This window comes from Lathyrus oleraceus, chromosome 5 (assembly GCF_024323335.1).
Source record: "Lathyrus oleraceus cultivar Zhongwan6 chromosome 5, CAAS_Psat_ZW6_1.0, whole genome shotgun sequence".
NCBI classification, from domain to species: Eukaryota; Viridiplantae; Streptophyta; class Magnoliopsida; order Fabales; family Fabaceae; genus Lathyrus; species Lathyrus oleraceus.
In genome coordinates, this window is record NC_066583.1 from 169,213,236 (window position 1) to 169,240,313 (window position 27,078).

The window sequence follows — 27,078 nt, forward strand, 5'->3', positions numbered from 1 at the left end:
TTGAACAGGGGCAGCTGTCATACCCCAAAATTTGCCCATTAATATTTCAAGACATTTTTCAGGGCACTCCGACTCATTTTTATGACACTGATCTTAAAGGAACAAAGGCCCAGCTCACGAGTGGCCCAATCCAGAAAATGGCCCAAACTGGCCTGCTCGCTAGGCGAGCAAATCCTTCGCCTAGCGAATGTTCGCTGCACGCTCGCCTAGCGAACGTTCGCTACACGCTCGCCTAGCGAAGCTGGCAGATAACAGAAAATTCTGGGCTTCACTCTGAGCCCATTAGGTCATGAAAAAAGGCATTATAAATACCACAACTCCAGTCAGAAAAAGGGAGGACGAAAAAGGACGAAAGGAGGACCCTAGCAAGCAAACCCTAGCGCTCACAGACGGAAAACCCTGGAGGCTAACCCTGAGAATTCTGAGTAACCCTAAAGGAAACCCTGAAGGAAAAGCCGGCGGCAGCAAGGTCACTTCCGCTCAATTCGATCCGATCGGCCAATTCAAGGTTACAATTCGATTACAAACAGGTTGGCATTGCTATTACTACCTTATGTTCTTAATTTGCACATGGTATCATGATTGAATTTATGAAACTATCTTAAGTTTTACATATGAATTTATGTATGCATGAACATCTAAATGTCTAACCACATAATCTCTGTAATGAATGATATAAGGTGTGAAGCTTGCTGCCATTATATCGTTATTAAAACCGGAATCCGCAGCCGCTCGCTAGCACATCGCTAAGCGAGCATGCAACGAGTGTTCGCTAAGACTTCGCTAGGCGAAGCAGGAGCGAACGCGACAGCAGCCGACTTTTCTGTTCTGACTTTTGCCCACCTGTCATGTTTTTATCATAGCCATGCATTGTTTATCTGACCCTACTGCTGTTCTGGTTTCTTTTGTGGTGTAATTCTCGATTGCACCCTGATTTGGTATTCTGACATGTTTGCTGAGTTTTGCAAAGGTTCACACATCGCCGGGAAAGCTAGCTAGATAGGTATTCCACTTTATTTGTGGGATGCCCTTTGTGGAGTTTCACCCTAAATTACCTAATTAATTTTAATGTATTAATTTTAATATGGAGATCCACCCTCAATTACTTAGCTGATTTTAATGTATTGATTTTAATGTGGAGATTCATCCTAATTGCCTAATTGATTGTAAAATACGGCCTTTAAATATGTGATCTTGGACCTCTCTTTGCTGCCCTACGGTATTACGGTATAACGGTCGTGTCCCGCGAATGTAGGGATACACTTAGCAAAGACCCTTCGGTTAAATCATCATAAAATAAATCATGGTCCCTCGGATGTTGCCTTCGAAAATACGATTTTGTCCCTCGATGACCCTTCGGTGTAGCCTACGGTTAAATGATGATCGTCCCTTCGAATGCTAAGGTATCCTTACAACCGTTGCCTTCAATGACCTATCGATGACCCTACAATGACCCTTTTACATCCAAAGGATAAAACTACTTACTTCTCAATAGTAAGGACAGTTTTACCCTCATAAGGATAGGAAATGCCCATAACGACCTTAGGAAGGTATAACTCTCAATTACTGGATCATAACCTAAAACATTTTCCACCCCTCACACTTTGCAAGTCCTAGAAAATCACCACTTGGTATACATTCATACTAGAATCATTACCAAGTTATATTTTTCTAAACTGTTTTTCAAAATCAAACGAGATAAATACTTTGTATACATTCATACGAGAATCATTACAAAGTTAAACTCTCTTTTCGAAACATTTTTAAACAATTCACCAACACTTTTCAGACAAAAATATAAGTGATCCAGCAATTAAGAGCCCATGGATGACCATGGATACAAAGGGTGCTAATACCTTCCCTTTGTATAATGTACCTCCCGAACCCTAAATCTATTGAGGTCTTTCCTGTTCTTTTCCACCTTTCCTTATTGGATAAAAGAAAAGTCGGTGGCGACTCTTGCTATCCGCGACATTGCGATAAAAAGCAAAATACCCCAAGCCAGTTCACCGTATGACATTTACAAAATTAATTTTTCTGAATTGGCTGATCAGAAGGTACTTTGCCTTCTATTTGTGAAGGGGGTCTAGCACGGAATGTTAGGTCATGCTAATTGGAGATTAATCTCCAAGCTTAATAAGTTAAAACTTGTTAAAGGACTGTTAGATTTTAACTATCATTCAAACGCTCTATGTGGATCATGCCAAATTTGTAAAATTAACAAAACCTCTTTTAAAACAAAGAACTATGTATCTACCTTCGGATCTTTAGAACTGATTCACATTAATTTGTTTGGTCCTGTAAGTACCGCATCAATCAATGGGAAGAAATATAGACTTGTCATAATTAATGACATTAGTAGATGAACTTGGGTTAAATTCCTTAGAACCAGAGATTAATCATATGATGTGTTTAGTGTCTTCTGCATACAAGTACAAAATGAAAAAGGGTCAAAAAATTTAAAAGTGAGAAGTGATCATGAAGGAGAATTTAAAAATGAACCTTTAAAAAAAATTATGAAAAATATGGAATCCTCCATGAATCCTCTTCTCCTAGAACTCTACAACAAAATGGAGTTATAGAGAGAAAGAACAGATCCTTGCAAGAAATGGCCAAAACCATGATTCATGAAAATGACTTACGTAAGTACTTGTGGGAAGAAGTTGTAAACACAGTATGTTATGTTCAGAACAAGATCTACATCATAGTCATTCTGAACAAAACTGCATATGAGCTTTTCAAAGGAAGAAAACCTAACATTTCTTATTTTCATCAGTTTGGATGTACATTTCATGAGTCCTCTTCTCATAGAACTCAACAGCAAAATGGAGTTGTAGATCCTTGCAAGAAATAGCCAGAACCATGATTCATGAAAATAACTTACCTAAGTAGTTATGGGCAGAAGCTGTAAACACGATATGTTATATTTAGAATAGGATCTATAGCATACCCATTCTGAACAAAATTGCATATGAGTTATTCAAAGGAAGAAAATCTAACATTTCTTATTTTCATTAGTTTGGATGTACTTAAATAATAATTTCTATCTAAAGAAATTTGATGCCAAAGCTTAAAAGGTTATCTTTTTAGGATACTCTGAATGTTGAAAGACATACAGGGTGCATAACTCTGAAACTAAAATGGTTGAAGAGTCTATACATATCAAATTTTATGGCAAAGAGCCAGATAACAAAATGTCATAGGTAGGTGAAATTTTTTCAAATTTTCATATATCATAAGTCTCTCCAAAAGCTTGTGGATCATAAGCTATAATTCCTTCAGAAGTTGAATGTTCAGAAGCTAGAGCTTCAGAAGCTAGATGTTCATAAGTTGGAGATGTAGAACCAAACTCAACTTCTGAAACACATTTAAAGGAAGTAAGTTCGGAATAAGCTCTTTATGGCTCTCAAGAAGCTGCATAATCCAGAAAAACCTTTAAGTACAAGTCTTCTCATCCATAAGAGCTAATCATTAGAAACAAAGATAATCCTCTGAAAATAAGATCTGCATTTAGAGAGGAGCATTCAATGTTGGGGCTTATCTCCATGATTGAACCAACTTTTGTTGATGAAGCCTCATCTGATGATGGATGGATTATATACATGCAAGAAGAACTGAATCAGTTTCAATAGAATGATGTATGGGATCTTGTACCCATACCTCATTAGAATAACATCATTGGAACAAAATGGGTGTTCATAAACAAGCTTAATGATCAAGGAGAAGTGATAATAAACAAAGCCAAACTGGTAGTTCAAGGTTATAGTCAGCAAAAAGGTATACATTTCTCTAAAACCTTTGCACCAGTTGCAAGGTTATAGGTAATCAGGTTACTTCTCTCCTATGTTATTAATCATGACATCATTCTATATCAAATGGATGTTAAGAGTGCATTTTTAAATGGTGTCATTTCTGAAGAAGTATATGTAAAACAACCACCTGGATTTGAGGATTCAATCTATCCAAAACATATTTTTAAACTTAAGAAGTCACTTTATGGACTCGTACAGACTCCATGAGCTTGGTATGAGAGACTAAGTAACTTTCTTTTAGAAAATTATTTCCAAAAAGGGCAAGTTGATACTAAACACTTCAGAAAAACATTGAAAATGATATCTTAATTGTTCAGGTGTATGTAGATGATATTATTTTTGGTTCTACTAATGCTACTCTTTGCAAGGAGTTTTCTAAGATAACGCAAGTTGAACTTGAGATGAGCATGATAGAGGAATTGAAGTTCTTCCTTGGAATTCAAATCAACCAAATCAAGGATGTAGTTTATGTTCATCAGTCAAAATATACAAAAGAAATTTTGAAGAAGTTCAAGCTTGGTGACTGCAAAGTCATGAACACTCATATGCATCCAACATGCAATCTAAACAAAGAGGAAGGAAGCTCTAAAGTATGTCAGAAGTTGTATAGAGGTATGTTATCTCCTTACTCTACTTAATAGCTTCTAGGCCAGATATTTTGTTTAGTGTATGCATGTGTGTAAGATTCCAATCAGATCATACGGAGAATTATTTAACTATTGTTAAGAGGATCTTAATGTATCTGGAGGGAATAACTAATCTAGGGTTGCTTTATATAAAATCCCTATATTACAAGCTAGTTGGATTTTGTGATACTGGCCATACTGGGGATAGAATTGAAAGGAAATCCACAAGTGGAAACTGTCAATTCATAGGTGAAAACCTAATATCCTGGGCTAGTAAAAGACATGCAACTATTGCTATGTCCACAGCAGAAGCATAATACATATCAACTACTAAATGTTGCACACAGCTCATCTGGATGAAATATTAGTTGGAAGATTATCAGATTAGTGGAAGTAGTATTCCTATCTTCTGTAATAATATTGTTGCAATTTGTTTAACAAAAAATCTAGTTCAATATTCTAGAGCCAAGCACATGGAAATAAAACATCATTTTATTAGTGATTATGTTCAGAAAGGTTTAATAGATATACATTTTATTGATATAGATTATCAATGGGCTGATATATTTACCAAGCCTCTTACAATAGAAAGATTTGATTTCATTAAAAAGAATCTGAATATGCATTTTTTAGAAGATTAGTGCTTGCTTCTGAATGAAGGATCAGAGTCTGATGATGATCAGAAGCTACTATGATCAAAAGTTGTGAACAACTTTTGATGTATAATAACTTCTGGAGCATCTCAGTCTCTGATGCTCAGAACTTGGCTAAATGTTTCTAATGGCATATAAGTGATTTTTCTATTGAAACAATCTTTTTTGTATGTTGTCCACTTATGTGTCACAAATCTGAAAAACATTTTGATCTAGTCTTATATTTGTTAAGTTTTCAGTTTGTGCTTATTTTCTCTATCTCTGAGCTATATCAATGTTGAGATATTATGTTTGGTAAAATAAAATCATGTTTTAACAATCTCATTGGACATGAGTTAGTGTAAGTTTGTGCAATTTTTTAAAATTAATTCACCACACACACATGACTTTGATGGTTGGAAATAGTTTTAAACAAAGTTATGTGAAAAGATCTATTTTTATTCAATGAGAAAGGATTACGAGCCTTTGAAAATTAAAAGAGCAATTTATAAAGCTACTCGACTTGGTCATCAGACCACCCTCATGACATGAGGAAGTTCTTGTAGTCCTCATCCCACTCATTATCATATGATTCATTCTTCTTGGGGTTCTTCGTCCTTGTCTCTGATGTTCTCCCAACCCTAGTTACTCCAGCAGAAGTTCCAGGATCTTTGGAAGAGTTGATACAGTCATCTTTCTGAACCTTCAAAGCCTTCTGAACTTCTTCTAAGGAGCCAATCTTTGTATTTTCACATGATTTGCTCATTCTAATCAAGAAAGAAGTTTAAAGAGAGAAGGAGGAATGTATTCTTGCATGTTCTAAACTGACTTTTATAGGGAAAATGGGAAAAAGAGAAATCTATATGGTTTAATATGCACCAATGGAATCAAGAGAGAGATACTTTGTTGGTCTTCAGACTCCCTTTCCAAGGTTTGACTACTATGTCTCATAGGCTCATAATAGGTTGGAATATCTCATGTTCGACAAAATCTTTTCCAATCAGTTAAGTCACTGATTAAACATCACATTGTTTTTTCTTGCATGTTTTCTTTAACTGATGACTAAAGGGGAGGACAAATCTTGATTTTCACTATTTTTACTCATACCTGATTATTTCCCAAAATTTGTTTTTCTTCGGAATCTTTTATTTTCCTCATTTTACTTTTTGTTGACGACAAAAGGGGGAGAAAGATAATGAGGTATTTAATATCTTAAGGTTACGATTAAAAGGAATTTAACTAAGCTAGATATGACTTAGGGGGAGCTTATAAACCTCACCCTTTGGACTATCAGACACTAGGGGAGCTTACAAACCTCAGACTCTGAAGTCAACATATTAATTAAATTAACAACTATTGTTTTTAAATACTTATGTTTGCCATCATGAAAAGGGGAAGATTGTTGGGGAAAAATTGGTTGGTACCATATCCCTTGGATTTTGATGATAACAAAGTATTTAAAGAACAAATGGGTATTCTAACATTTGTTCAAGTACGCATGTTTATAAAACTAAGAACAAATGAAGAGAAGCTTGAAGATTTTGAATATGAAGTTCAGACTCTGGCTCTAAAGATCTCTTCTGAAGACTTTGGCTCTAGAGGAAGATCCAGACTTTGAAGAAGTCAACTCTGAAGAAAGCCAGTCTCTGGTGATCCAGACTCTGAAGCTTCAGAAGCCAAGAAGCAAACTCTGAAGAGATCAACCACTAAAGATTACAATCTACAGAAAGTCAACCTATAAAGGTTGTTTTGTCTCTTCAATCGAGGAATCTCTAACAGTCTCAGAGGTATTTTGTTCGGTGAAGACTTAAGGAAACATATCTTCGTTCTTGTCTGAGCTTCAATGATAATTCCTCTTGCAGAAAGGTGCTTTGTTGATGTGTCCAATCAAAGTACAAAGGTTATCCAACCTTTTGGTGAAAGTCTTCCAACGTCTCTTTTCTTTCTATTTACGAAGGAGCGGATGGGCTTGAAGAAAAAGACTAATACACTGTAATACAAGACTTTGAACCTTGACAATTCAAAGAGAAGTTACTCGATCAAATTAGATAAACTTATAACCTCTTATCATTGTGTATATTTTAGAAGTTTTGAAAGTCTTAAGAGTTTTAACAAGTTGTATTCTATCTACACCTTTGATTGCATATCAAGTGTAGTTTTAACCAAATCTCTTAACAGTTTGTTATAGAGTTAGAAGTCTCTTATTTTAGTGTTTGAGCATTTGAATTCTCTTGCTTATGTGCTTGAGAATAGAAGCCTCGTACTTTAGGGTTTGGGAATTGGAAGTCTCTTGCTTGTGTGCTTGAGCATAGAAGTCTCTTACTTGAGGGTTTGAGCATTGTAAGTCTCTTGCTTGGTGTTTGAGCATTTGTAATCAGTTTGGTTATAGTGAAAATCCCTTGGAAGTACAGGGGAACTGTACTACTCTCAAGTCGTGAGAGGAACCAGGATAACCACTTGTGTCTTTTCTTTACTTTACCTACTTCTGAACTATTTTCCGCTGCTACTATTTGTATATCTCTGAGTCAGATTCTGTTTCAGAATCTGAGAAGGATATTTAAGAGATCTGAATTTGAAGTGATTCTGATTCAGACTCTGAACTAAGTGTTCAGAATCTGATTAAGATCAATCAAAAGCAGAAGAAGAAAAATCCTTAGAAGAAGAAAAAACCAACACAATTCAACCCCTTTTCTTGTGTTTTCTCACCTTCATGGTTTACATTGATCTGGATAAACAATTATTGTGTTCTTTATTGCTTTTCTGCTTCATCATCTTGTATAAGTTAAACTGTCATAACTTAGTTGTACACATTGTCTCAGACATCGTGTCCAACATCTATCCCCAAGAACAGAATTTCAAAGGGGTCAAAACGCTAGATCCCTAAGTGGGATCCTTGTCGCCTTATGAGGCGATGAAAATGATGGATCCCTAAGCAGGATCCTTACCGCCCTCAGAGGCGGTCGAAAGGTCATATCCTTAAGTGAGATCCTTGCCACCTTCAGAGGTTGTCAAAATGTTGGGTCCTCAAGAGGAACCTTGTAGTCCTTAGAAGCAATCAAATCATTAAACACTCATAAGTGATCCTTGTTATTCCCCTTGCAAGGAAAGTAACGAGCATGAGTTATACCTTGTAAGAGTGTGATATTAACAAATACCCCCAACCAAAGACTATAAGAACAATCATACTTAAATGACTATGGAAGAGACGAGCATGAGTTATACCTTGTAAGAGTGTGATATTAACAAATACCCCTAACCAAAGGCTATAAGAACAATCATACTTAAATGACTATGGAAGGGAATAACAACAAATGCATTTAACATAAAAGGCGCCCCAAGGGGCGCAACTGTTTTAACATTTTCAAAAACAAAACAAAAAAGCCGAAGGGGCAATGAAATATGACGAAAGGCCACCAGGGGCTAAGAAAAATTACAAGAAAACTCAGGCCATCAATTCTCCTCCTGAATTACCTCCTCCCCGACGGCATCCTCCAGTTGAGGGGCTCCATATTTGCCTCATGTCGTCGCTCAGCCCTCGTCTTGAGTGTCCCTGGCGGGAGCATAATCTTTAGGCTCTGAATGAGTCGTCTTCTCTTTATCTACTAGCTGGCCATCGCAAACAACTTTAAGAAAGTCCAATTTGGTTAAATTCAACTTGGATAGAGGAAGTGAATTTGCTCTTTGCCCCGCTCAAAGTAATGACAGAGGTCAACGCCAGTAATCTCTAACACCTCTCCCTCAAACTCCTTTTTGAAAAGCAGGGGGACATCTAGAGATTTCTGCAAGAACTTCTCCTTATTGGAGATCTCCTCAGCCTTGGCCATTCTCTAGGTCTCATTATAGGTATTCACATACTTTTGGAATTTTGCCTCCATCTTCTTCTCAGCTTTATCTCGCCTCTCTCGATCGACATCCTCCAACATCAAAATTTTGCATTAAAGATGTGAGTTCCCACATGTCATTATCCTCGATAGCTTAAATTTCGAAATTCACGACATTTCTTCAAATCTCATGTTTAGCAACCTCTTAAATCTTCAAACTTTAGCAACATATTCAATCTCCAAATTTATGTGCTTCTGTTATCAAGTTTTCTTTTCAAATTGTCATACACACGAGCATATAATGCTATACACCCTAAGATCCTGAAATAGCACACTTAAGGCTTCATTCCACTACAGGCCTATTCTAGTATGATATCTTAAGGCTTCATTCCAATTCTAGTCTGGTATCTTTTATTGCATAGACGAAACATCTATTCAAAACATGAATCAATCACTTTACATTATTTTCACTAAGCACGCATCTACTCATTTTCAATATGTTATTCGTCTCAGATATTCTAGTTTGTTGAGGAGCATCACAAAACTCATTAAAAGTAGAAGTATATTTGACTCTTCTATCACTTCTCAAACATAGAATTTTTACAATTTGATTCCTTTTCAACAAAAACTTTAATATTTCAACTGCTTCTAATTTTTTACTTAAAAAAGTAATCCATATTTTTCTGCTAAAGATATTTGTGAACTAAAGTTATTTGTGAAGATGATGAATTCCATTTTCCGGCCATTGGACCCGGGATTAAGGGATTAATGTGACCACGTATATTCGAGTGCATCAGTTGCTGTTGTCAACTGCTATCGAAGAATTCTTGATGGGAGTCACTTCTCTATGTTGTTTTCCCTTCACTTAGTCAGTGAATTTGACATAAGGACCATCCAAACTGGGTAAATATCGCAAACATTCTATTACAAGACATTTAAGTTAGCATTATTAAGCCTTTTTCTTCATTAAATACCCTACAAGAATAATCCTTGAAGATGATTGTGATGCCTTTTTGTGGAAGTTAACATATGTTCAACCAATTCTGACGAACGGTTTCAAAAATTGATCTATCAATTGCTTCAAACATAAAGTGGGTGTGGCCTTCAAATTGTTTAGTTTGTTTGTTGCAGTCTTGCATTATTCAGTGGTTAAATCTGCATATGCAACTTTCACTCGTTCTTTGATGAGAGTTCAATACCTCCTTAGATTGCAATAAATTTTCCATGAATAGTGGGGAACTCAATGTCTACTACATTTTCATCATTTGTGCAATGGAGATATTGTGTGCAAAGTACTGTTTCGATGCTCAAATTTTTCATTCATGAGCATGGTTGTGTATATTTTGTTGCTGAATATAGTTGCATGAATTTAAACAGATGGAATAAGAGCAACAGAAATTTAAACTATTAAGAGCCATTCAGTCGTTATTCGCGAATACAAAAACAATCCGGCATGATTTAGTAAAGGTAATTCGCGAATACTAAAAAGAATCTGGCATGATTTAATGTTAGAGGCAAAAATGAATTAATGTTAGAGGCAAAAGATATAGAGATTCAAAACCGATCCTACACAACTATTATAGTGAAAGACAATTGTTCCAAAAAAACAGACCACCTAAGAAGTAGGAGTACTAGCATCAATAAAAGCTCTCCCAGGTTGACGATTCGCCAATGGTCCATGGCACCCAAGAAGCTGCAAAACCACAAGGAAAAATTAAATTTAACGACTCAGACATATCAACCGCAAACAGTTGCACATAAATACAGATCCAAGCTTTGAAAATTAAAAAATATCCTGAGCAACAAAACAACTTGGTAGTGTTGTATTGTCAAATATGTATGAGAAGATCCACAGGAGGCACCAATTACCTTAGCATTCACACCATCAGGCAAAATCCTGTTCTCTGATTTGTACTTGAGGTAATCGACTCGGTTAAACTTGGTGAAACCCCTGCAAAAATTAAATACTATGATGAATAACAGAACAAAAGAACTATTCAAATACTCAATTGCAATGGTGTCTAACCGAAACCAACTAGAAACATGATGGCAATGAATAAAAGACAAGTTTTTTAATACAAAGCATATAAAACATAATTCAAATGAAAGTCTTCATGTTTGGATAAAAAAGCATACAGTCTACATACCACTTCCTGCTGACGATGATCTTTTGACGACCAGGGAACTTGAACTTAGCACGACGGAGTGCCTCCTGTGCATGATGGCTATTGTTGTCCTTGCATCGGACGGAAAGAAGCACCTGACCAATAGCAACCCTAGCACATGTTCCAAGTGGCTTTCCAAAAGCTCCTCTCATACCAGTCTGAAGCCTATCAGCTCCAGCACACGAGAGCATCTTGTTGATCCTAAGAACATGGAACGGATGCACTCTGACCCTCAAGTGGAATGCATCCTTTCCGGCAAATTTCGACATGTACTTGTTGCAGGCAATCCTAGCAGCTTCCAATGCCTCACTTGATACATTTTCCTTTTCCCAACTAACAAGATGCACACAGAAAGGAAACTCGTCAACACCTTTCTTCTTCATGCCGACATCATAAATTCTGATCTTAGGATCAGGAACACCACGACAGAAACGTGACTTTGGGTATGGCTTGTTCTTGATCTGTCTGTAACACCTAGCAGGTCCTAAATATTAAACCAATCACCATCACTAAAAGCAACGATAATGAAACATAATAACTAAACCAGAACCCAAAGATGATCACAATTCACGTAAAATATTGAAAATATTCCGGTAAAATTTACAGGAAAAATTAGTGATAAATTGAGATATCAAAAAACATGCCATGAATGTGCAACAGCGATATTTGAATCATTTCAGAAAAAAATCATATAGAGATAAAACGAAAACGCAGAAACACAAAAGATGATAGATAGATGCTTACTCCTCCCCATAGCTGCGTAACAAGCCAAACCCTAAAATGACTGTGTTGGTATGTATAATCTTGAGTTAGAAAATTTTACCCTATACCCCTACAATTGTACCCATACCCCTACATTAAATTTTTTTTATCAAAATACCCTCATATAAATAGGGTATATTTCTCCTTTCAAATTTTTTTTACCATTTTCGTTGAAGACTTCCGGAGAAGACAAATATTTGGCGTTTTTGCATTGTATACCGAAACACTTAAGAGTAAGTCTTCCGGTTTGGATATTTGTATACCGGAACACTTCTCTAAAGAGTTCCGGTTTGTTGTCTATAATGGACACTGAACCGGAAGTCTTTTAGAAAGTCTTCCGGTTTGTATACTTGTATACCGGAACACTTTCTTCAAGACTTCCGGTTTGGTTGATGTATACCGGAACTCTTTAAGAAAGTATTCCGGAAGGCTTTTTGTTTTTTTTGCTAACCGGAACTCTTCTTGGAAGTGTTCCGGTACGTTTTTTTTTTTTTTTTAATTTTAATTATTTTTTTTAACATTATTTTTGCAGTGGTTCGAAGAAGAGGTGCAGATGGTCGGATTCCAGTCCGCACGTTAGACCGGGGTGCATCTTCATCTGCAGCTGCAGCTGAGCCGACTGGATATCCAGGAGGGCCGTACGATACGTCTCTTTTGGTGAAGTACGAGCATCATGTTGCTCGACATATATGGTTCGGTGAGGTAAGTAAACAGGCTATATTTGAAAATGAATAATAGTTGAATATTTTATAATTTGTTTTCTAATATGTGTTTTAATTGTTTTTAGGAAAGAGGACCAAAAAAAGAGTTGAAGGTTGCCGGACATGGACTGAAGTTGACTTCTAGGGTTCCATTGGCTCTTCCACCACAGATGGAGAGTTGGGTATCTAGATCCGGTTTAGCTTCACTGTAGAGAACAAGTCTGAACAAGATAGACACAAATCTTGTCTCTGCATTTGTGGAAAGATGGCATCTAGAGACATCTTCATTTCACATGACGTTTGGTGAAATGAGCATTACTTTAGATGATGTCGCATGTCTACTTCACTTGCCCATTAGGGGTATCTTTTGGAGTCCTCAGGATGTGACTAAAGAGCTAGCTGTTGAACTTGCTGTTGACTACCTAGGAGTGTCACAGGGTCAGGCACAGTCACATGTTCGGAGCTGCAGGGGGTCGTATTACAAGTTGGAGTGGTTATATGATATATTCGTACATCATAGGGCTGCTTCCAGCTGGGCATATGCGACTAGAGCATATTTATTGATGTTGGTGGGTTCCACCATATTTGCTGATAAGACCTTTACACTTGTAGAGGCACGATACCTCCTCCTGTTTAGGGACTTGGATGGATGTTCAGGATATAGTTGGGGAGCAGCTGCAGTAGTTACCCTCTACCGATATCTTGGAGATGCGTCCATGTATAGTTGCAAACAGCTAGGTGGATATCCTACTCTCCTACAGGTATATAATTTAATTTTGTTAATTAAGTGTTGGATTCATTTTATAAAATATTGTAACTTAATTTGTTTTATTTATTATGTTTTTATTTTGTAACAGTGTTGGATTCACGAGTATTTTCCAACTGTTGGAAAAAGAGGGGAGAATTGGAGTCCTGCTGGAAACTATGGTCTTCCCCGAGCGATGAGATGGTCGTATAGACAGGGAGTCCTGAAGGTCGATGATTTACGACCTATTTTGGACGAGCTGACACCTACCGACGTCATCTGGTGACCATTTGAGGATCATAGAGCATGGCGTGTATTTGATGAGATGTGTCTTTACAGGGGCTGTTTGAAGTGGGGTGAAACAGTTGTTCCAAACTTGCCTGATAGATGTTTACGTCAGTTCGGGTATAGGCAGTATGTTCCATCCCCGCCTCTGGATTGTATGATGGCGACAGATATTGATGTTGATTGGATCAGTTACCATCAGAGTGTTGTCGATGTGATCGGTTCATCTTCCGTGGCCACCACTCCATCTGAGGTAGAAGACGGTTATCTGGAGTGGTATTATCGTGTTTCCCATCCACGGTTGGTCCCTCCCCATCGTGATGCTCCTAGAGAGGTATCCGTTCCCTATAAACATCATAATCTGCTGGTTTTTTCCTTTCTTCTTCACTCCTCCTTTGGTTTTTATTTTCTCAGGTGGTGGACACAATGTTGTCATTGTTGGGTATGCTAGTTCACATACCCTACTCCTTAATGCCCTTTTCCCAATAACATCTAATGACCTAAATTGTCTCCACAACTCATCCATTGCAGCCGTCATATCCACCTCTGATCCATCATCTTCACCTATCTCTAACTCAACTTCCATAGTTAGTTTCCTCCAATGAACATGAACAGCATCAATGGGTATCGGTATACCACCTACTCTGTATCTTCCTAACTCACAAGCACAAGGTAACCCATATGATGTTCTAAGAGTACAACCACATATTTTCCTGTTAGTTCCAACATAATCAACTCTCAATAACTCTTCAGCAATACGTCTCAAAGCAGCTCGAGATACCGAACCACGCAAATAACCATAAAAGGGACTTACGTGCGCATGCTCAACTTCGTAAAAACTCTTTTGAAATGAAGCTCTAATGTTTCCCAGCTGTAACCTCAAGTTGTTATTCATTGCTTCCCAACATTTGACCATGTCACCTATACTGTTTCCTAACATCTGCTTTAACTTCCAATGAGCAGATTCAACCCTAAAAATATCAGATATAAAAAATACCATTAGATATTGAAAATATCAAATATTAAAAATATCAAATATTCAAAATAACACATAAAAAAAACATAAAAATAATATCAGATATAAAAATAACACATACAAAATTATAAGACGTACCGATTAGTCGTTGTGTTACCCAAATGTAGGACTCGATTAATCCATGCTCCAACAAATCTATGCCTATGTGGAGTCAACCATGTGTCTTTCACATAATTAATAAATCCATTATAATCAACACATGCTTGCTCAAGTTGATGCAACCGCTGACCATACTCAACCTCATCACTAGCCCAGACAACTTCCATCCATAATGTGTCTATCGTCTTTTGCAGGTCATTCACCACATGTTGTTTGCATTTGGCACCAACGTTTTTGTTAATGTGAAATCTACATAGCAAATTAATCGAGTTGGGAAACACAACTTCAATTGCTTTCATCAAAGCAAGATCTCTATCTGTCAAAATCACTTGTGGACACATGTCTTTCTTCACAAACAACTCTTTTAATTTCTCCAGTACCCAGCAAAAATTCTCTGTTTGCTTAGACTCCATATACGCAAATCCAACAGCAAAAGTCAACTCAGTCGATGTCATGCCAACAATTTCAAACAAAGGTTGTCTATATTTGTTTGTCTTGTAGGTGCTATCCATAACTAACACAATCGGAAATATATTCAACAACTTAACTGAATCAGGATGTGCCCAAAATATCTCTCTCACCACTTCCGAGTCATCCTGTTTTCTACTCCAATACACATATCCTGCATCCTCAATAAGCTTAAACAAATGTTGTATCTCACTCCTTGGACCTCTTATCTCTTTTTCTATCACACTCTTATTCTTGTATACTTGCGTAATCCGAGTGACATTCTCAGGAAACTTGTCTTGCAAGGAAAGCAAAATGTTTCTAGGTGCTACATGTCTCTTTGCCAAATCAGCGACATGTTGCTTCTCATCTGTGGTCAACCTACCAATAAACGAATGACCTTCTAATCTATCAGGTAAAACATGATTATGTAACCCACATTTTACATCAATCTTCCAACCAGATCCATCTTTCGCCGGAGTCGACCTGATTTTAAATGGACATCCACATTTCTTGGACGCACTTTGGGTACCACTATCACTAATCTTGTGTTTCCCACCTTTATCACAACCAAATATTATTTTGTTACTTCTCCCTCTCTTCCCCGTTTCAGTATCTGAACGACTGATAATAACAGTTACTTTATTGTCGATTCCAACCTTTTTAATCCATCTGATAACCTCTTCTCGTGTACCAAATCTTTCTGTCGTCATAAACGCATCAGTAGTATCTACACATATTTTGGGAAGATTTTCCATTTCTGTAAAAAAAAAAATTAAAAAAAAAACGTACCGGAAGACTTTAGGAAAGACTTCCGGAACACACATAATGCATACCGGAACTCTTTGGAGAAGAGTTCCGGTATGCAAATTTTTTTGAAAATTTTTTTTATATGAACCGGAACTCTTTCCTTAAGTGTTCCGGTTTGCTTTTTTTGTGTTCCGGAAGTCTTTCCTAAAGTCTTCCGGTTTGGAAAAATACATACCGGAAGTCTTTTTGCAGGAGTTCCGGTGCGAGGGGTGTGAAAGTGTAATTTTTGCAATTTTCAATCGAATGGTAAAAATGAAATGGTAAATTGGTTCAAACCAATTAAGGGTAAAATGGGAATTTTTAAATTTTTGTAGGGGTATGGGGTTAATTGTAGGGGTACAAGGTAAAATTTTCCTTGAGTTATATGTAATATGTGTATTTTGTTTCGGTGCAATATTCTTAAGCTAATTAGGCTGACCCGGCCCGTTTCTTTTACAATTTTACTTCTTCCTATGCCCCATTACAATGACATCACACACCTTGGATGAAATGACCCAAATATCTTTTTAACAAAAATTAAATTAAATTAAATATTTTTGGTTTTTTAAAAGCTTTAAAACATTTCATATTTGTGTGAAATTGTTTGGATATATAAGTAGGAAAACTTTTTTTTTTTTTGCATTTTATAAATGAATATTCGATTTTATTCAAAATCATATAAATTTTGATATAAATGAATTAAATGTATGCATTTATACTTGATTTATATAAGACCCTGTGTCAATTATTTTGTATTGTATCACGTTTCTTAACAAATTCAGTATAAATGTATAGGATTATATTAGATTTGTTAAAATATTAGGTGAAATTTTTCATGACGCTAGATATTAGTGAAAATCTGGTAGTTGTAGGGGTGACGCGGAAAATCTTACAAAACTCGGTTGGTAATTTTTGTTTAATATATTTGTTTTTAGTGAGATGAAGAAGAAAAGATGGTAGAATCATACCTAGATTGAGCGACATTATTGTATAGAGCTCTAGCGGAGACCGCGAAGATGATGTTGATGGTCATTTACGCATTAGGGCACATATAGTAGCTCCCGCTAGTTCTCACTGTAGGAGGATTAAAAAAAATCGCAGACCATGCACTATCCATCATATATGAGGTAGATTCAGACGCTTTATAGGCGATGTGAGGAGGCAAATGTTGTTGTGCCCGATCATGTTGAGCCAAAGGCACATGTTGTTGGTTCGGTCATATTGAGTTAGAGGCATGTGTAGAGGTGCCTGATTAGACTGATACATGTGACATTCATGATGGTCCCGAAGATGAGGGGTCTGTGGAGGGTCCTTCGACCTTATATTGCTAACAGGGTGTGTCGATCATGTTACCTTCAGATTGTGGCTGAGAAAGGTATAAACAATTTAATTTAATTTAATTTAATTTAATGTATTAGTGGTTAATTGAAAGTAACTAATGGTTTATGCTTTAATTGTTATAGGACTCCATCCCATTAAAGGGTTTTGCTCATGGTCTGAATTTGAAGAAATCCTCGTCAGTGCAGATGTTGGGGGAGGTTAGGACACTGGTGGATGATATTGGCCTAGTGTCGTTAATGGATAATGCGCTTATGATGTTTGACGCCCCATTGTTATTTGCTTTGGTATATTAATGGAATAGGGAGACATCTACATTTCATCTTCCATTTTATGAGATGACGATTACCATGAACAATGTCTCCAGCCTATTCCATATCCCACTTGCAGGTAGGGTAGGAATATGTTGGGTCGAGTTAGGCTTTGTCAAACCTAAGTTTGGCCTGCTAAAAAATCTAAAGCCAAATTTTGCCCATAGTTTGTCATAGACTTATTTTTAAGTTTGGGTTTGCCTTTTTCGAAGGCCTTGTTGGCCTACTAGCCTACTTAGTCTATTTTATTTGAACATATATAAATAAACAATTCAATTATTTTTTTTAAAGGATTTAAATAGACTATTAAATTAAAAGATCAATTAGACTAAATATTTATTTGCCTCTTCCAACTTCACATCCATCAGGACTCTCAATGACGGAATCTAGACCTCAACTGGTAGCACAGCTTCCATCCCATACACAAGCGAGAAAGGTATTGCCCCAGTAGATGTACGCACTGAGGTTCGATACCCGTGCAATGCAAACGGCAACATCTCGTGCCAATCCTTATAGGTCACGACCATTTTTTGCACAATCTTCTTAATATTCTTATTAGCTGCCTCGACCGCCCCATTCATCTTTGGCCGATGAGGAGAAGAGTTGTGATGCTCGATCTTGAACTCCCGGCACAGTTCTACCATCATCTTGTTATTGAGATTAGAACCATTATCAGTAATGATTCTTTCGGGAACCCCATATTTGCAAATGATGTCTCTTTTCAGGAACTTGGCCACGACCTGTTTCGTCACGTTTGCATAAGACGCCGCTTCCACCCACTTGGTGAAGTAATCAATAGCCACTAATATGAACCGGTGCCCATTTGAAGTCGTAGGCTCGATCTTTCCGATCATATCAATACCCCACATAGCAAACGGCCACGAAGACGACATCAAACTCAACGGATTTGGAGGCACGTCCACCTTGTCAGCATAAATCTGGCATTTATGACATTTCCGCACGAAGTTGAAACACTGAGCCTCCATTGTCATCCAGTAATATCCAGTCCTTAGCAACTTTTTCACCATCGCATTCCCACTGGCGTGGGTACCAAACGATCCCTCGTGCACCTCTTTCATCAATTGACTTGCTTCTTTGTCATCGACACATCTGAGCAAAACCCAATCAAAATTCCTCTTGTACAAAACCCCATCTTTATTCAGATAGAACGCCATGGCCAACCTCCTCAGAGTCTTTCGGTCCTTCTTAGACGCTCCCTCAGGATACTCTTGGGTCTCCAGATAACGCTTGATGTCATAATACCACGGATTTTCATCATCAGGCACTGTTTCGACAACAAACACATAAGCCGGTCTATCCAGCCGTCCCACCTCAACACTAGGAACTTGATTCCACCACTGCATTTTAATCAAAGCGGCCAGAGTAGCCAAGGCATCTGCTAAAGGATTTTCTTCCCTCGGCACATGGCGTAATTCCACCTTGGTGAAGAACGTCAACAATCTCCTCGTATAATCCCGGTACGGAATTAAATAGGATTGATGCGTAAGCCATTTCCCGTTAACCTGGTTCACAACCAAAGCTGAATCTCCATAAATAACAAGGTTCTTGATTCGCAAATCAATCGCCTCTTCGACACCCAAGATACAAGCTTCGTATTCAGCCACATTGTTGGTGCATTCAAATGTTAGCCGGGCAACAAAAGGAATATGGGATCCCTTCGGCGTAACCAAAACAGCGCCAACTCCGCTACCATTCACGTTAACGGCCCCATCAAACATCAGAATCCATTCAGACTCAGGGTCATGCCCCTCCTTCGGGATAGGTTCCTCACAATCTTTCGATTTGAGAAACATGATGTCCTCATCAGGGAACTCAAATTTCATCGGTTGATAATCCTCAATGGGTTGCTGGGCGAGGTAATCAGACAATACACTCCCCTTTATTGCTTTTTGAGAAGTGTACTGAATATCATATTCAGTCAAAATCATTTGCCATCTTGCAACCCGTCCGGTCAATGCTGGCTTCTCAAATATATACTTGATCGGATCCATCTTGGAAATCAACAAAGTGGTATGAACCAGCATGTACTGTCTCAGTCGGCGAGTAGCCCATGCCAAAGCACAACAAGTTTTCTCAAGCAGTGAATATCTTGTTTCACAGTCGGTAAACTTTTTGCTAAGGTAATAAATTGCATGCTCTTTTCGACCAGACTCGTCATGCTGCCCCAGTACACACCCCATAGACCCCTCGAGGACTGTCAAGTACAGGATTAATAGTCGCCCCTCCACAGGAGGCATCAGAATCGGAGGCTCCTGCAAATATTCTTTTATTTTTTCAAATGCCGCTTGGCAATCATTATTCCACCTGACCGTTTGATCTTTTCTCAACAACTTGAATATGGGTTCACATGTGGCTGTTAGATGAGATATGAACCGTGAAATGTAGTTCAATCTACCTAAGAAACCACGAACCTCTTTTTCTGTCCTCGGTTCAGGCATTTCTTGTATCACTTTTGCTTTAGCAGGATCAACCTCGATTCCTCTTTCACTTACAATAAACGCCAACAACTTGCCGGACCGCACTCCGAAAGTGCACTTATTCGGATTCAACCTCAATTTGAATTGTCTCAACCGGTCAAACAACTTGGCTAAGTCTACCAGATGCCCCTCTTCTGTTTGGGACTTCGCTATCATGTCATCAACATAGCATTCAATCTCATGATGAATCATATCATGAAACAAAGTCACCATAGCTCTTTGATACGTGGCACCGACATTTTTGAGACCGAATGGCATCACCTTATAACAAAAAGTGTCCCATGGTGTGATGAACGTTGTTTTCTCCATATCATCTGGCGACATTTTAATTTGATTATAACCAGAAAAGCCAGTTGTTTTTACTATGTTTACTCCCTTTCCACTATAATTAATTCACCATTATTTTTTTATTATTAAAATAAAACCTATTAATTAATTTTCTAATTAATATATTATATTAGTTATTTAAACTAGGATATAATTTAATCTAGTTTATTAATTAAATTTTCATATATCACTTAATTAATTAAAATGGGCTATTTTGAATAATAAAAATCTAATTATATATATTTTTTTATTTCTTTCTTTTTAGTTTAATTAGGTTTTGCTATTTTGTATGCCCTTTTAATTTTGTACTCGTTAATTAAGATTTAGATATTTTATATCCCCTTTTAAATTATGTACCCCCCATCCCGAAGTCATGTAATAGCGTAGTCTTATTTTTCGCACTTTAATTTTTTCATACTGTGAATATAACTGTCTACATGTATGCTAATAGGATTGCATGGAAAGATAAATAATCGAACTTAGATAAATTAATTCAAGATAATATATCTGAATCCAATCATTTCCACACTTGCACCTCTAGGGTAACCCTCTCTTTGTTGCCTTACGATATTACGGTCATGTCCCGCGAATGTGGGGATACCCTTAGCAAAGACCCTTTCGATTAAATCATCATCATCCCTAAACAGATAAGTCATAGTCCCTTCGATCAAAAGGTCAATGTCCCTACAAGATAAATCATAGTCCCTCGAACGTTGCCTTCGAATATATGACCTTGTCCCTCGAACGTTGCCTTCGAATATATGACTTTGTCCCTCGATGACCCTTCGTTGTAGCCTACGATTAAATGATGATCTTCTCTTTGAATGCTAAGGTATCCTTACAAATGTTGCCTTCAATGACCAATCGACGACCCCACGATGTCCCTTTACATCCAAAGGATAAGACTACTTACTTCTCAATAGTAAGGATAGTTTTATCCTCCTAAGGATAGGAAATACCTATAAAGACCTTGGTTAGGTATAACTCTTAAATGCTTGCTCACAGCTTAAAATACTTTTCACACCTCACACTTTTCAAAACATCTTTTAGAAAATCACCACTTGGTATACATTCGCACCAGAATCATCGCCGAGTTATATTTTTCTAAACATCTTTCAAAATCAAACGAGATAAACACTTTGTATACATTCGTACAAGAATCATTACAAAGTTAAACTCTCCTTTCAAAATATTTTCTAAACACACCACATTTCTCAAACACTTTCGCAAACATCTTGTATAAGTTAAACTATCAAAACTTAGTTGTACACATTGTCTCAGACATCGTGTCCAACATCTATCCCCAAGAACAGAATTTCAAAGGCGGTCAAAACGCTAGGTCCCTAAGTGGGATCCTTGTCGCCTTATGAGGCGATGAAAATGCTGGATCCCTAAGCGGGATCCTTACCGCCCTCAGAGGCGTTCAAAAGGTCATATCCTTAAGTGAGATCCTTGCCACCTTCAGAGGTTGTCAAAATATTGGGTCCTCAAGAGGAACCCTTGTAGTCCTTAGAAGTAATCAAATCATTAAACACTCATAAGTGATCCTTATTATTCCCCTTGCAAGGAAAGTAACGAGCATGAGTTATACCTTGTAAGAGTGTGATATTAACAAATACCCCCAACCAAAGACTATAAGAACAATCATACTTAAATGACTATGGAAGAGACGAGCATGAGTTATACCTTGTAAGAGTGTGATATTAACAAATACCCCAACCAAAGGCTATAAGAACAATCATACTTAAATGACTATGGAAGGGAATAACAGCAAATGCATTTAACATAAAAGGCACCCCAAGGGGCGCAACTGTTTTAACATTTTCAAAAACAAAACAAAAAAGCTGAATGGGCAATGAAATATGACGAAAGGCCACCAGGGGCTAAGAAAAATTATAAGAAAACTCAGGTCATCAATTCTCCTCCTGAATTACCTCCTCCCCAACGACATCCTCCAATTGAGGGGCTCCATATTCGCCTCATGTCGTCGCTCAACCCTCGTCTTGGGTGTCCCTGGCGGGAGCAGAATCTTTAGGCTCTGAATGAGTCGTCTTCTCTTTATCTACTAGCTGGCCATCGCAAACAACTTTAAGAAAGTCCAATTTGGTTAAATTCAACTTGGATAGAGGAAGTGAATTTGCTCTTTGCCCCGCTCAAAGTAATGACAGAGGTCAACACCAATAATCTCTAACACCTCTCCCTCAAACTCCTTTTTGAAAAGCAGGGGGACATCTAGAAATTTCTACAAGAACTTCTCCTTATTGGAGATCTCCTAAGCCTTGGCCATTCTCTAGGTCTCATTATAGGTATTCACATACTTTTGGAATTTTGCCTCCATCTTCTTCTCAGCCTTATCTCGCCTCTCTCATTCGACATCCTCCAACATCAGAATTTTGCATTAAAGAGGTGAGTTTCCACATGTCATTGTCCTCGATAGCTTAAATTTTGAAATTCATGACATTTCTTCAAATCTCATGTTTAGCAATCTCTTAAATCTTCAAAATTTAGCAACATATTCAATCTCCAAATTTATGTGCTTTTGTTATCAAGTTTTCTTTTCAAATTGTCATACACACGAGCATATAATGCTATACACCCTAAGATCCTGAAACAGCGCACTTAAAGCTTCATTCCACTACAGGACTATTCTAGTCTGACATCTTAAGGCTTCTTTCCACTACAGACCTATTCTAGTATGATATCTTTTATTGCATAGACGAAACATCTATTCAAAACATGAATCAATCACTTTACATTATTTTCACTAAGCACGCATCTACTCATTTTCAATATGTTATTCGTCTCAGATATTCTAGTTTGTTGAGGAGCATCACAAAACTCATTAAAAGTAGAAGTATATTTGACTCTTCTATCACTTCTCAAACATAGAATTTTTACAATTTGATTCCTTTTCAACAAAAACTTTAATATTTCAACTGCTTCTAATTTTTTACTTAAAAAAGTAATCCATATTTTTCTGCTAAAGATATTTGTGAACTAAAGTTATTTGTGAAGATGATGAATTCCATTTTCCGGCCATTGGACCCGGGATTAAGGGATTAATGTGACCACGTATATTCGAGTGCATCAGTTGCTGTTGTCAACTGCTATCGAAGAATTCTTGATGGGAGTCACTTCTCTATGTTGTTTTCCCTTCACTTAGTCAGTGAATTTGACATAAGGACCATCCAAACTGGGTAAATATCGCAAACATTCTATTACAAGACATTTAAGTTAGCATTATTAAGCCTTTTTCTTCATTAAATACCCTACAAGAATAATCCTTGAAGATGATTGTGATGCCTTTTTGTGGAAGTTAACATATGTTCAACCAATTCTGACGAACGGTTTCAAAAATTGATCTATCAATTGCTTCAAACATAAAGTGGGTGTGGCCTTCAAATTGTTTAGTTTGTTTGTTGCAGTCTTGCATTATTCAGTGGTTAAATCTGCATATGCAACTTTCACTCGTTCTTTGATGAGAGTTCAATACCTCCTTAGATTGCAATAAATTTTCCATGAATAGTGGGGAACTCAATGTCTACTACATTTTCATCATTTGTGCAATGGAGATATTGTGTGCAAAGTACTGTTTCGATGCTCAAATTTTTCATTCATGAGCATGGTTGTGTATATTTTGTTGCTGAATATAGTTGCATGAATTTAAACAGATGGAATAAGAGCAACAGAAATTTAAACTATTAAGAGCCATTCAGTGGTTATTCGCGAATACAAAAACAATCCGGCATGATTTAGTAAAGGTAATTCGCGAATACTAAAAACAATCTGGCATGATTTAAAACCGATCCTACACAACTATTGTAGTGAAAGACAATATGTTCGAAAAAAAACAGACCACCTAAGAAGTAGGAGTACTAGCATCAATAAAAGCTCTTCCAGGTTGACGATTCGCCAATGGTCCATGGCATCCAAGAAGCTGCAAAACCACAAGGAAAAATTAAATTTAACGACTCAGAAATATCAACTGCAAACAGTTGGCACATAAATACAGATCCAAGCTTTGAAAATTAAAAAATATCCTGAGCAACAAAACAACTGTGTAGTGTTGTATTGTCAAATATGTATGAGAAGATCCACAGAAGGCACCAATTACCTTAGCATTCACACCATCAGGCAAAATCCTGTTCTCTGATTTGTACTTGAGGTAATCGACTCGGTTAAACTTGGTGAAACCCCTGCAAAAATTAAATACTATGATGAATAACAGAACAAAAGAACTATTCAAATACTCAATTGCAATGGTGTCTAACCGAAACCAACTAGTAACATGATGGCAATGAATAAAAGACAAGTTTTTTAATACAAAGCATATAAAACATAATTCAAATGAAAATCTTCATGTTCGGATAAAAAAGCATACAGTCAATCGACGAAATACATACCACTTCCTGCTGATGATGATCTTTTGACGACCAGGGAACTTGAACTTAGCACGACGTAGTGCCTCCTGTGCATGATGGCTATTGTTGTCCTTGCACCGGACAGAAAGAAGCACCTGACCAATAGCAACCCTAGCACATGTTCCAAGTGGCTTTCCAAAAGCTCCTCTCATACCAGTCTGAAGCCTATCAGCTCCAGCACACGAGAGCATCTTGTTGATCCTAAGAACATGGAACGGATGCACTCTGACCCTCAAGTGGAATGCATCCTTTCCGGCGAATTTCGACATGTACTTGTTGCAGGCAATCCTAGCAGCTTCCAATGCCTCACTTGATACATTTTCCTTTTCCCAACTAACAAGATGGACGCAGAATGGAAACTCGTCAACACCTTTCTTCTTCATGCCGACATCATAAATTCTGATCTTAGGATCAGGAACACCACGACAGAAACGTGACTTTGGGTATGGCTTGTTCTTGATCTGTCTATAACACCTAGCAGGTCCTAAATATTAAACCAATCACCATCACTAAAAGCAACCATAATGAAACATAATAACTAAACCAGACCCAAAGATGATTACAATTCATGTAAAATGTTGAAAAATATTCATGTAAAATTTCTAGGAATATTTAGTTAATAAATTGAGAGATCAAAAAAACATGCCATGAATGAATGTGCAACATCGATATTTGAATCATTCCAAACATAACAACAATTAATCGAATGGAAGATGAGAGATAGATGCTTACTCCTCCCCATAGCTGCGTCTCTGCTACACGGTGTACGTAACAAGCCAAACCCTAAAATGAGTCTTGGTATGTATAATCTTGAGTTATATGTGTGTTTTATTTCGGTGCAATATTCTTAAGCTAATTGGGCTGACCCGGCGCGTTTCTTTTACAATTTTACTTCTTCCTATAACCCATACAATGACATCACACACCTTGGATGAAATCACCCAAATATCTTTTTAACAAAAATTAAATTAAATTATAAAAATTAAATTAAATATTTTTGGTTTTTTAAAAGCTTTAAAACATTTCATATTTGTGTGAAATTGTTTGGATACATAAGTAGGAAAACTTCTTTTTTTGCATTTTATAAATGAATATCCAATTTTATTCAAAATCATATAAATTTTGATATAAATGAATTAAATGTATGCATTTATACCTGATTTATATAAGACCTTGTGTCGATTATTTTGTATTGTATCACGTTTCTTAACAAATTCACTATAAATGTATATGGTTATATTAGATTTGTTAAAATATCATGTGAAAATATTCATGACATTAGATATTAGTGAAAATCTGGTAGTTGTAGGGGTGACGCAGAAAATCTTACAAAACTCGTTGATAATTTTTTATTGTTTAATATATTTGTTTTTAGTGAGATGAAGAAGACGAGATGGTAGAATCATACATAGATTAAGCCACATTATTGTATAGAGCTCTAGCGGAGACCGCGAAGATGATGTTGATGGTCATTTACACATTAGGGCATATATAGTAGCTCCCACCGGTTCTCACTATAGTAGGATTAAAAAAAATCGCAGACCATGCATTATCCACCATATATGAGGTAAATTCAAACACTCTATAGGCGATGTGAGGAGGCAAATGTTATTGTGCCCGGTCATGTTGAGCCAAAGGCACATATTGTTGTGCCCGGTCATATTGAGTCGGAGGCACGTGTAGAGGTTCCTAATTAGACTGATACATGTGACATTCATGATGGTCCTGAAGATGAGGGGTCTGTGGAGGGTCCTTCGACTTTATATTGTTGACAGGGTGTGTCGATCATGTTACCTTCAGATTAGGGCAGAGAGAGGTATAAATATTTTAATTTAATTTGATTTTATGTATTAATGGTTAATTGAAAGTAACTAATGGTTTATCCTTTAATTGTTGTAGGACTTCATCCCATTAAAGGTTTATGCTCATGGTCTGAATCTGAAGAAATTCTCGTCAGTGCAGATGTTGGGGGAGGTTATGACACTGATGGATGATATTGGTCTGGTGTCGTTAGTGGATTATACACTTACGATGTTTGACACTCCATTGTTATTTGCTTTGGTTTAGTGATGGAATATGGAGATTGTAGCGGGGTTTTCGTTACCTTTAGGTTTATTGACTAAACCAAAAGTCAACATACAATTCGAGTCGCCACCACACTTTTATTTGTCCAAAGGAAAGGCTAAAAAGCGAACAAAAGCCAAGTAAGAAGTTTTTCAAATCAAAAACTAATAAAAATGTCAGAGATCTAGGTAAGGGGGTT

At 37.0% G+C, this 27,078-nt stretch overlaps 2 protein-coding genes across 4 annotated transcripts; both read right to left on the bottom strand.

Annotated features, from left to right (window-relative positions):
• Positions 1-10,274: 10,274 nt before the first annotated feature.
• LOC127080858 (60S ribosomal protein L10) lies at positions 10,275-11,933 on the bottom strand. 2 transcript variants are annotated; one of them, XM_051021149.1, is made up of 4 exons: positions 11,801-11,933; positions 11,039-11,540; positions 10,761-10,842; positions 10,275-10,584 (listed from the first exon to the last, which is right to left on the bottom strand). In XM_051021149.1, the coding sequence occupies exons 1-4, from the start codon at positions 11,808-11,810 to the stop codon at positions 10,507-10,509; spliced, it is 672 nt and encodes a 223-aa protein (XP_050877106.1). In that variant the 5' UTR covers positions 11,811-11,933; the 3' UTR covers positions 10,275-10,506. The 2 variants fall into 2 exon arrangements, with proteins under 2 accessions (XP_050877106.1, XP_050877105.1); XM_051021148.1 differs by lacking the exon at positions 11,801-11,933 and adding an exon at positions 11,701-11,775.
• LOC127080859 (60S ribosomal protein L10) lies at positions 10,275-25,715 on the bottom strand. Of its 2 annotated transcripts, XR_007788055.1 has the most exons (5): positions 25,548-25,715; positions 24,798-25,299; positions 24,509-24,590; positions 24,156-24,331; positions 10,275-10,358 (listed from the first exon to the last, which is right to left on the bottom strand). XR_007788055.1 is itself a non-coding variant. In XM_051021150.1 (4 exons), the coding sequence occupies exons 1-4, from the start codon at positions 25,555-25,557 to the stop codon at positions 24,254-24,256; spliced, it is 672 nt and encodes a 223-aa protein (XP_050877107.1). In that variant the 5' UTR covers positions 25,558-25,715; the 3' UTR covers positions 24,072-24,253. The 2 variants fall into 2 exon arrangements, 1 of the variants encoding a protein (XP_050877107.1); XM_051021150.1 differs by lacking the exon at positions 10,275-10,358 and having other exon boundaries at positions 24,072-24,331.
• Positions 25,716-27,078: the final 1,363 nt, after the last annotated feature.

Bases quoted from the DNA above. Each gene is read 5' to 3' on its own strand.
- LOC127080858 (XM_051021148.1), bottom strand. From the start codon at position 11,731: ATGATTCAAATATCGCTGTTGCACATTCATG. The intron at 11,541-11,700 runs GCATGTTTTTTG...TTTAATATTTAG, and splicing joins ATCGCTGTTGCACATTCATG to GACCTGCTAGGTGTTACAGA. The intron at 10,585-10,760 runs GTAATTGGTGCC...GTGGTTTTGCAG, and splicing joins CTGATGGTGTGAATGCTAAG to CTTCTTGGGTGCCATGGACC.
- LOC127080859 (XM_051021150.1), bottom strand. The intron at 24,591-24,797 runs GTATGTATTTCG...TAATTTTTGCAG, and splicing joins ATCATCATCAGCAGGAAGTG to GGGTTTCACCAAGTTTAACC. The intron at 24,332-24,508 runs GTAATTGGTGCC...GTGGTTTTGCAG, and splicing joins CTGATGGTGTGAATGCTAAG to CTTCTTGGATGCCATGGACC.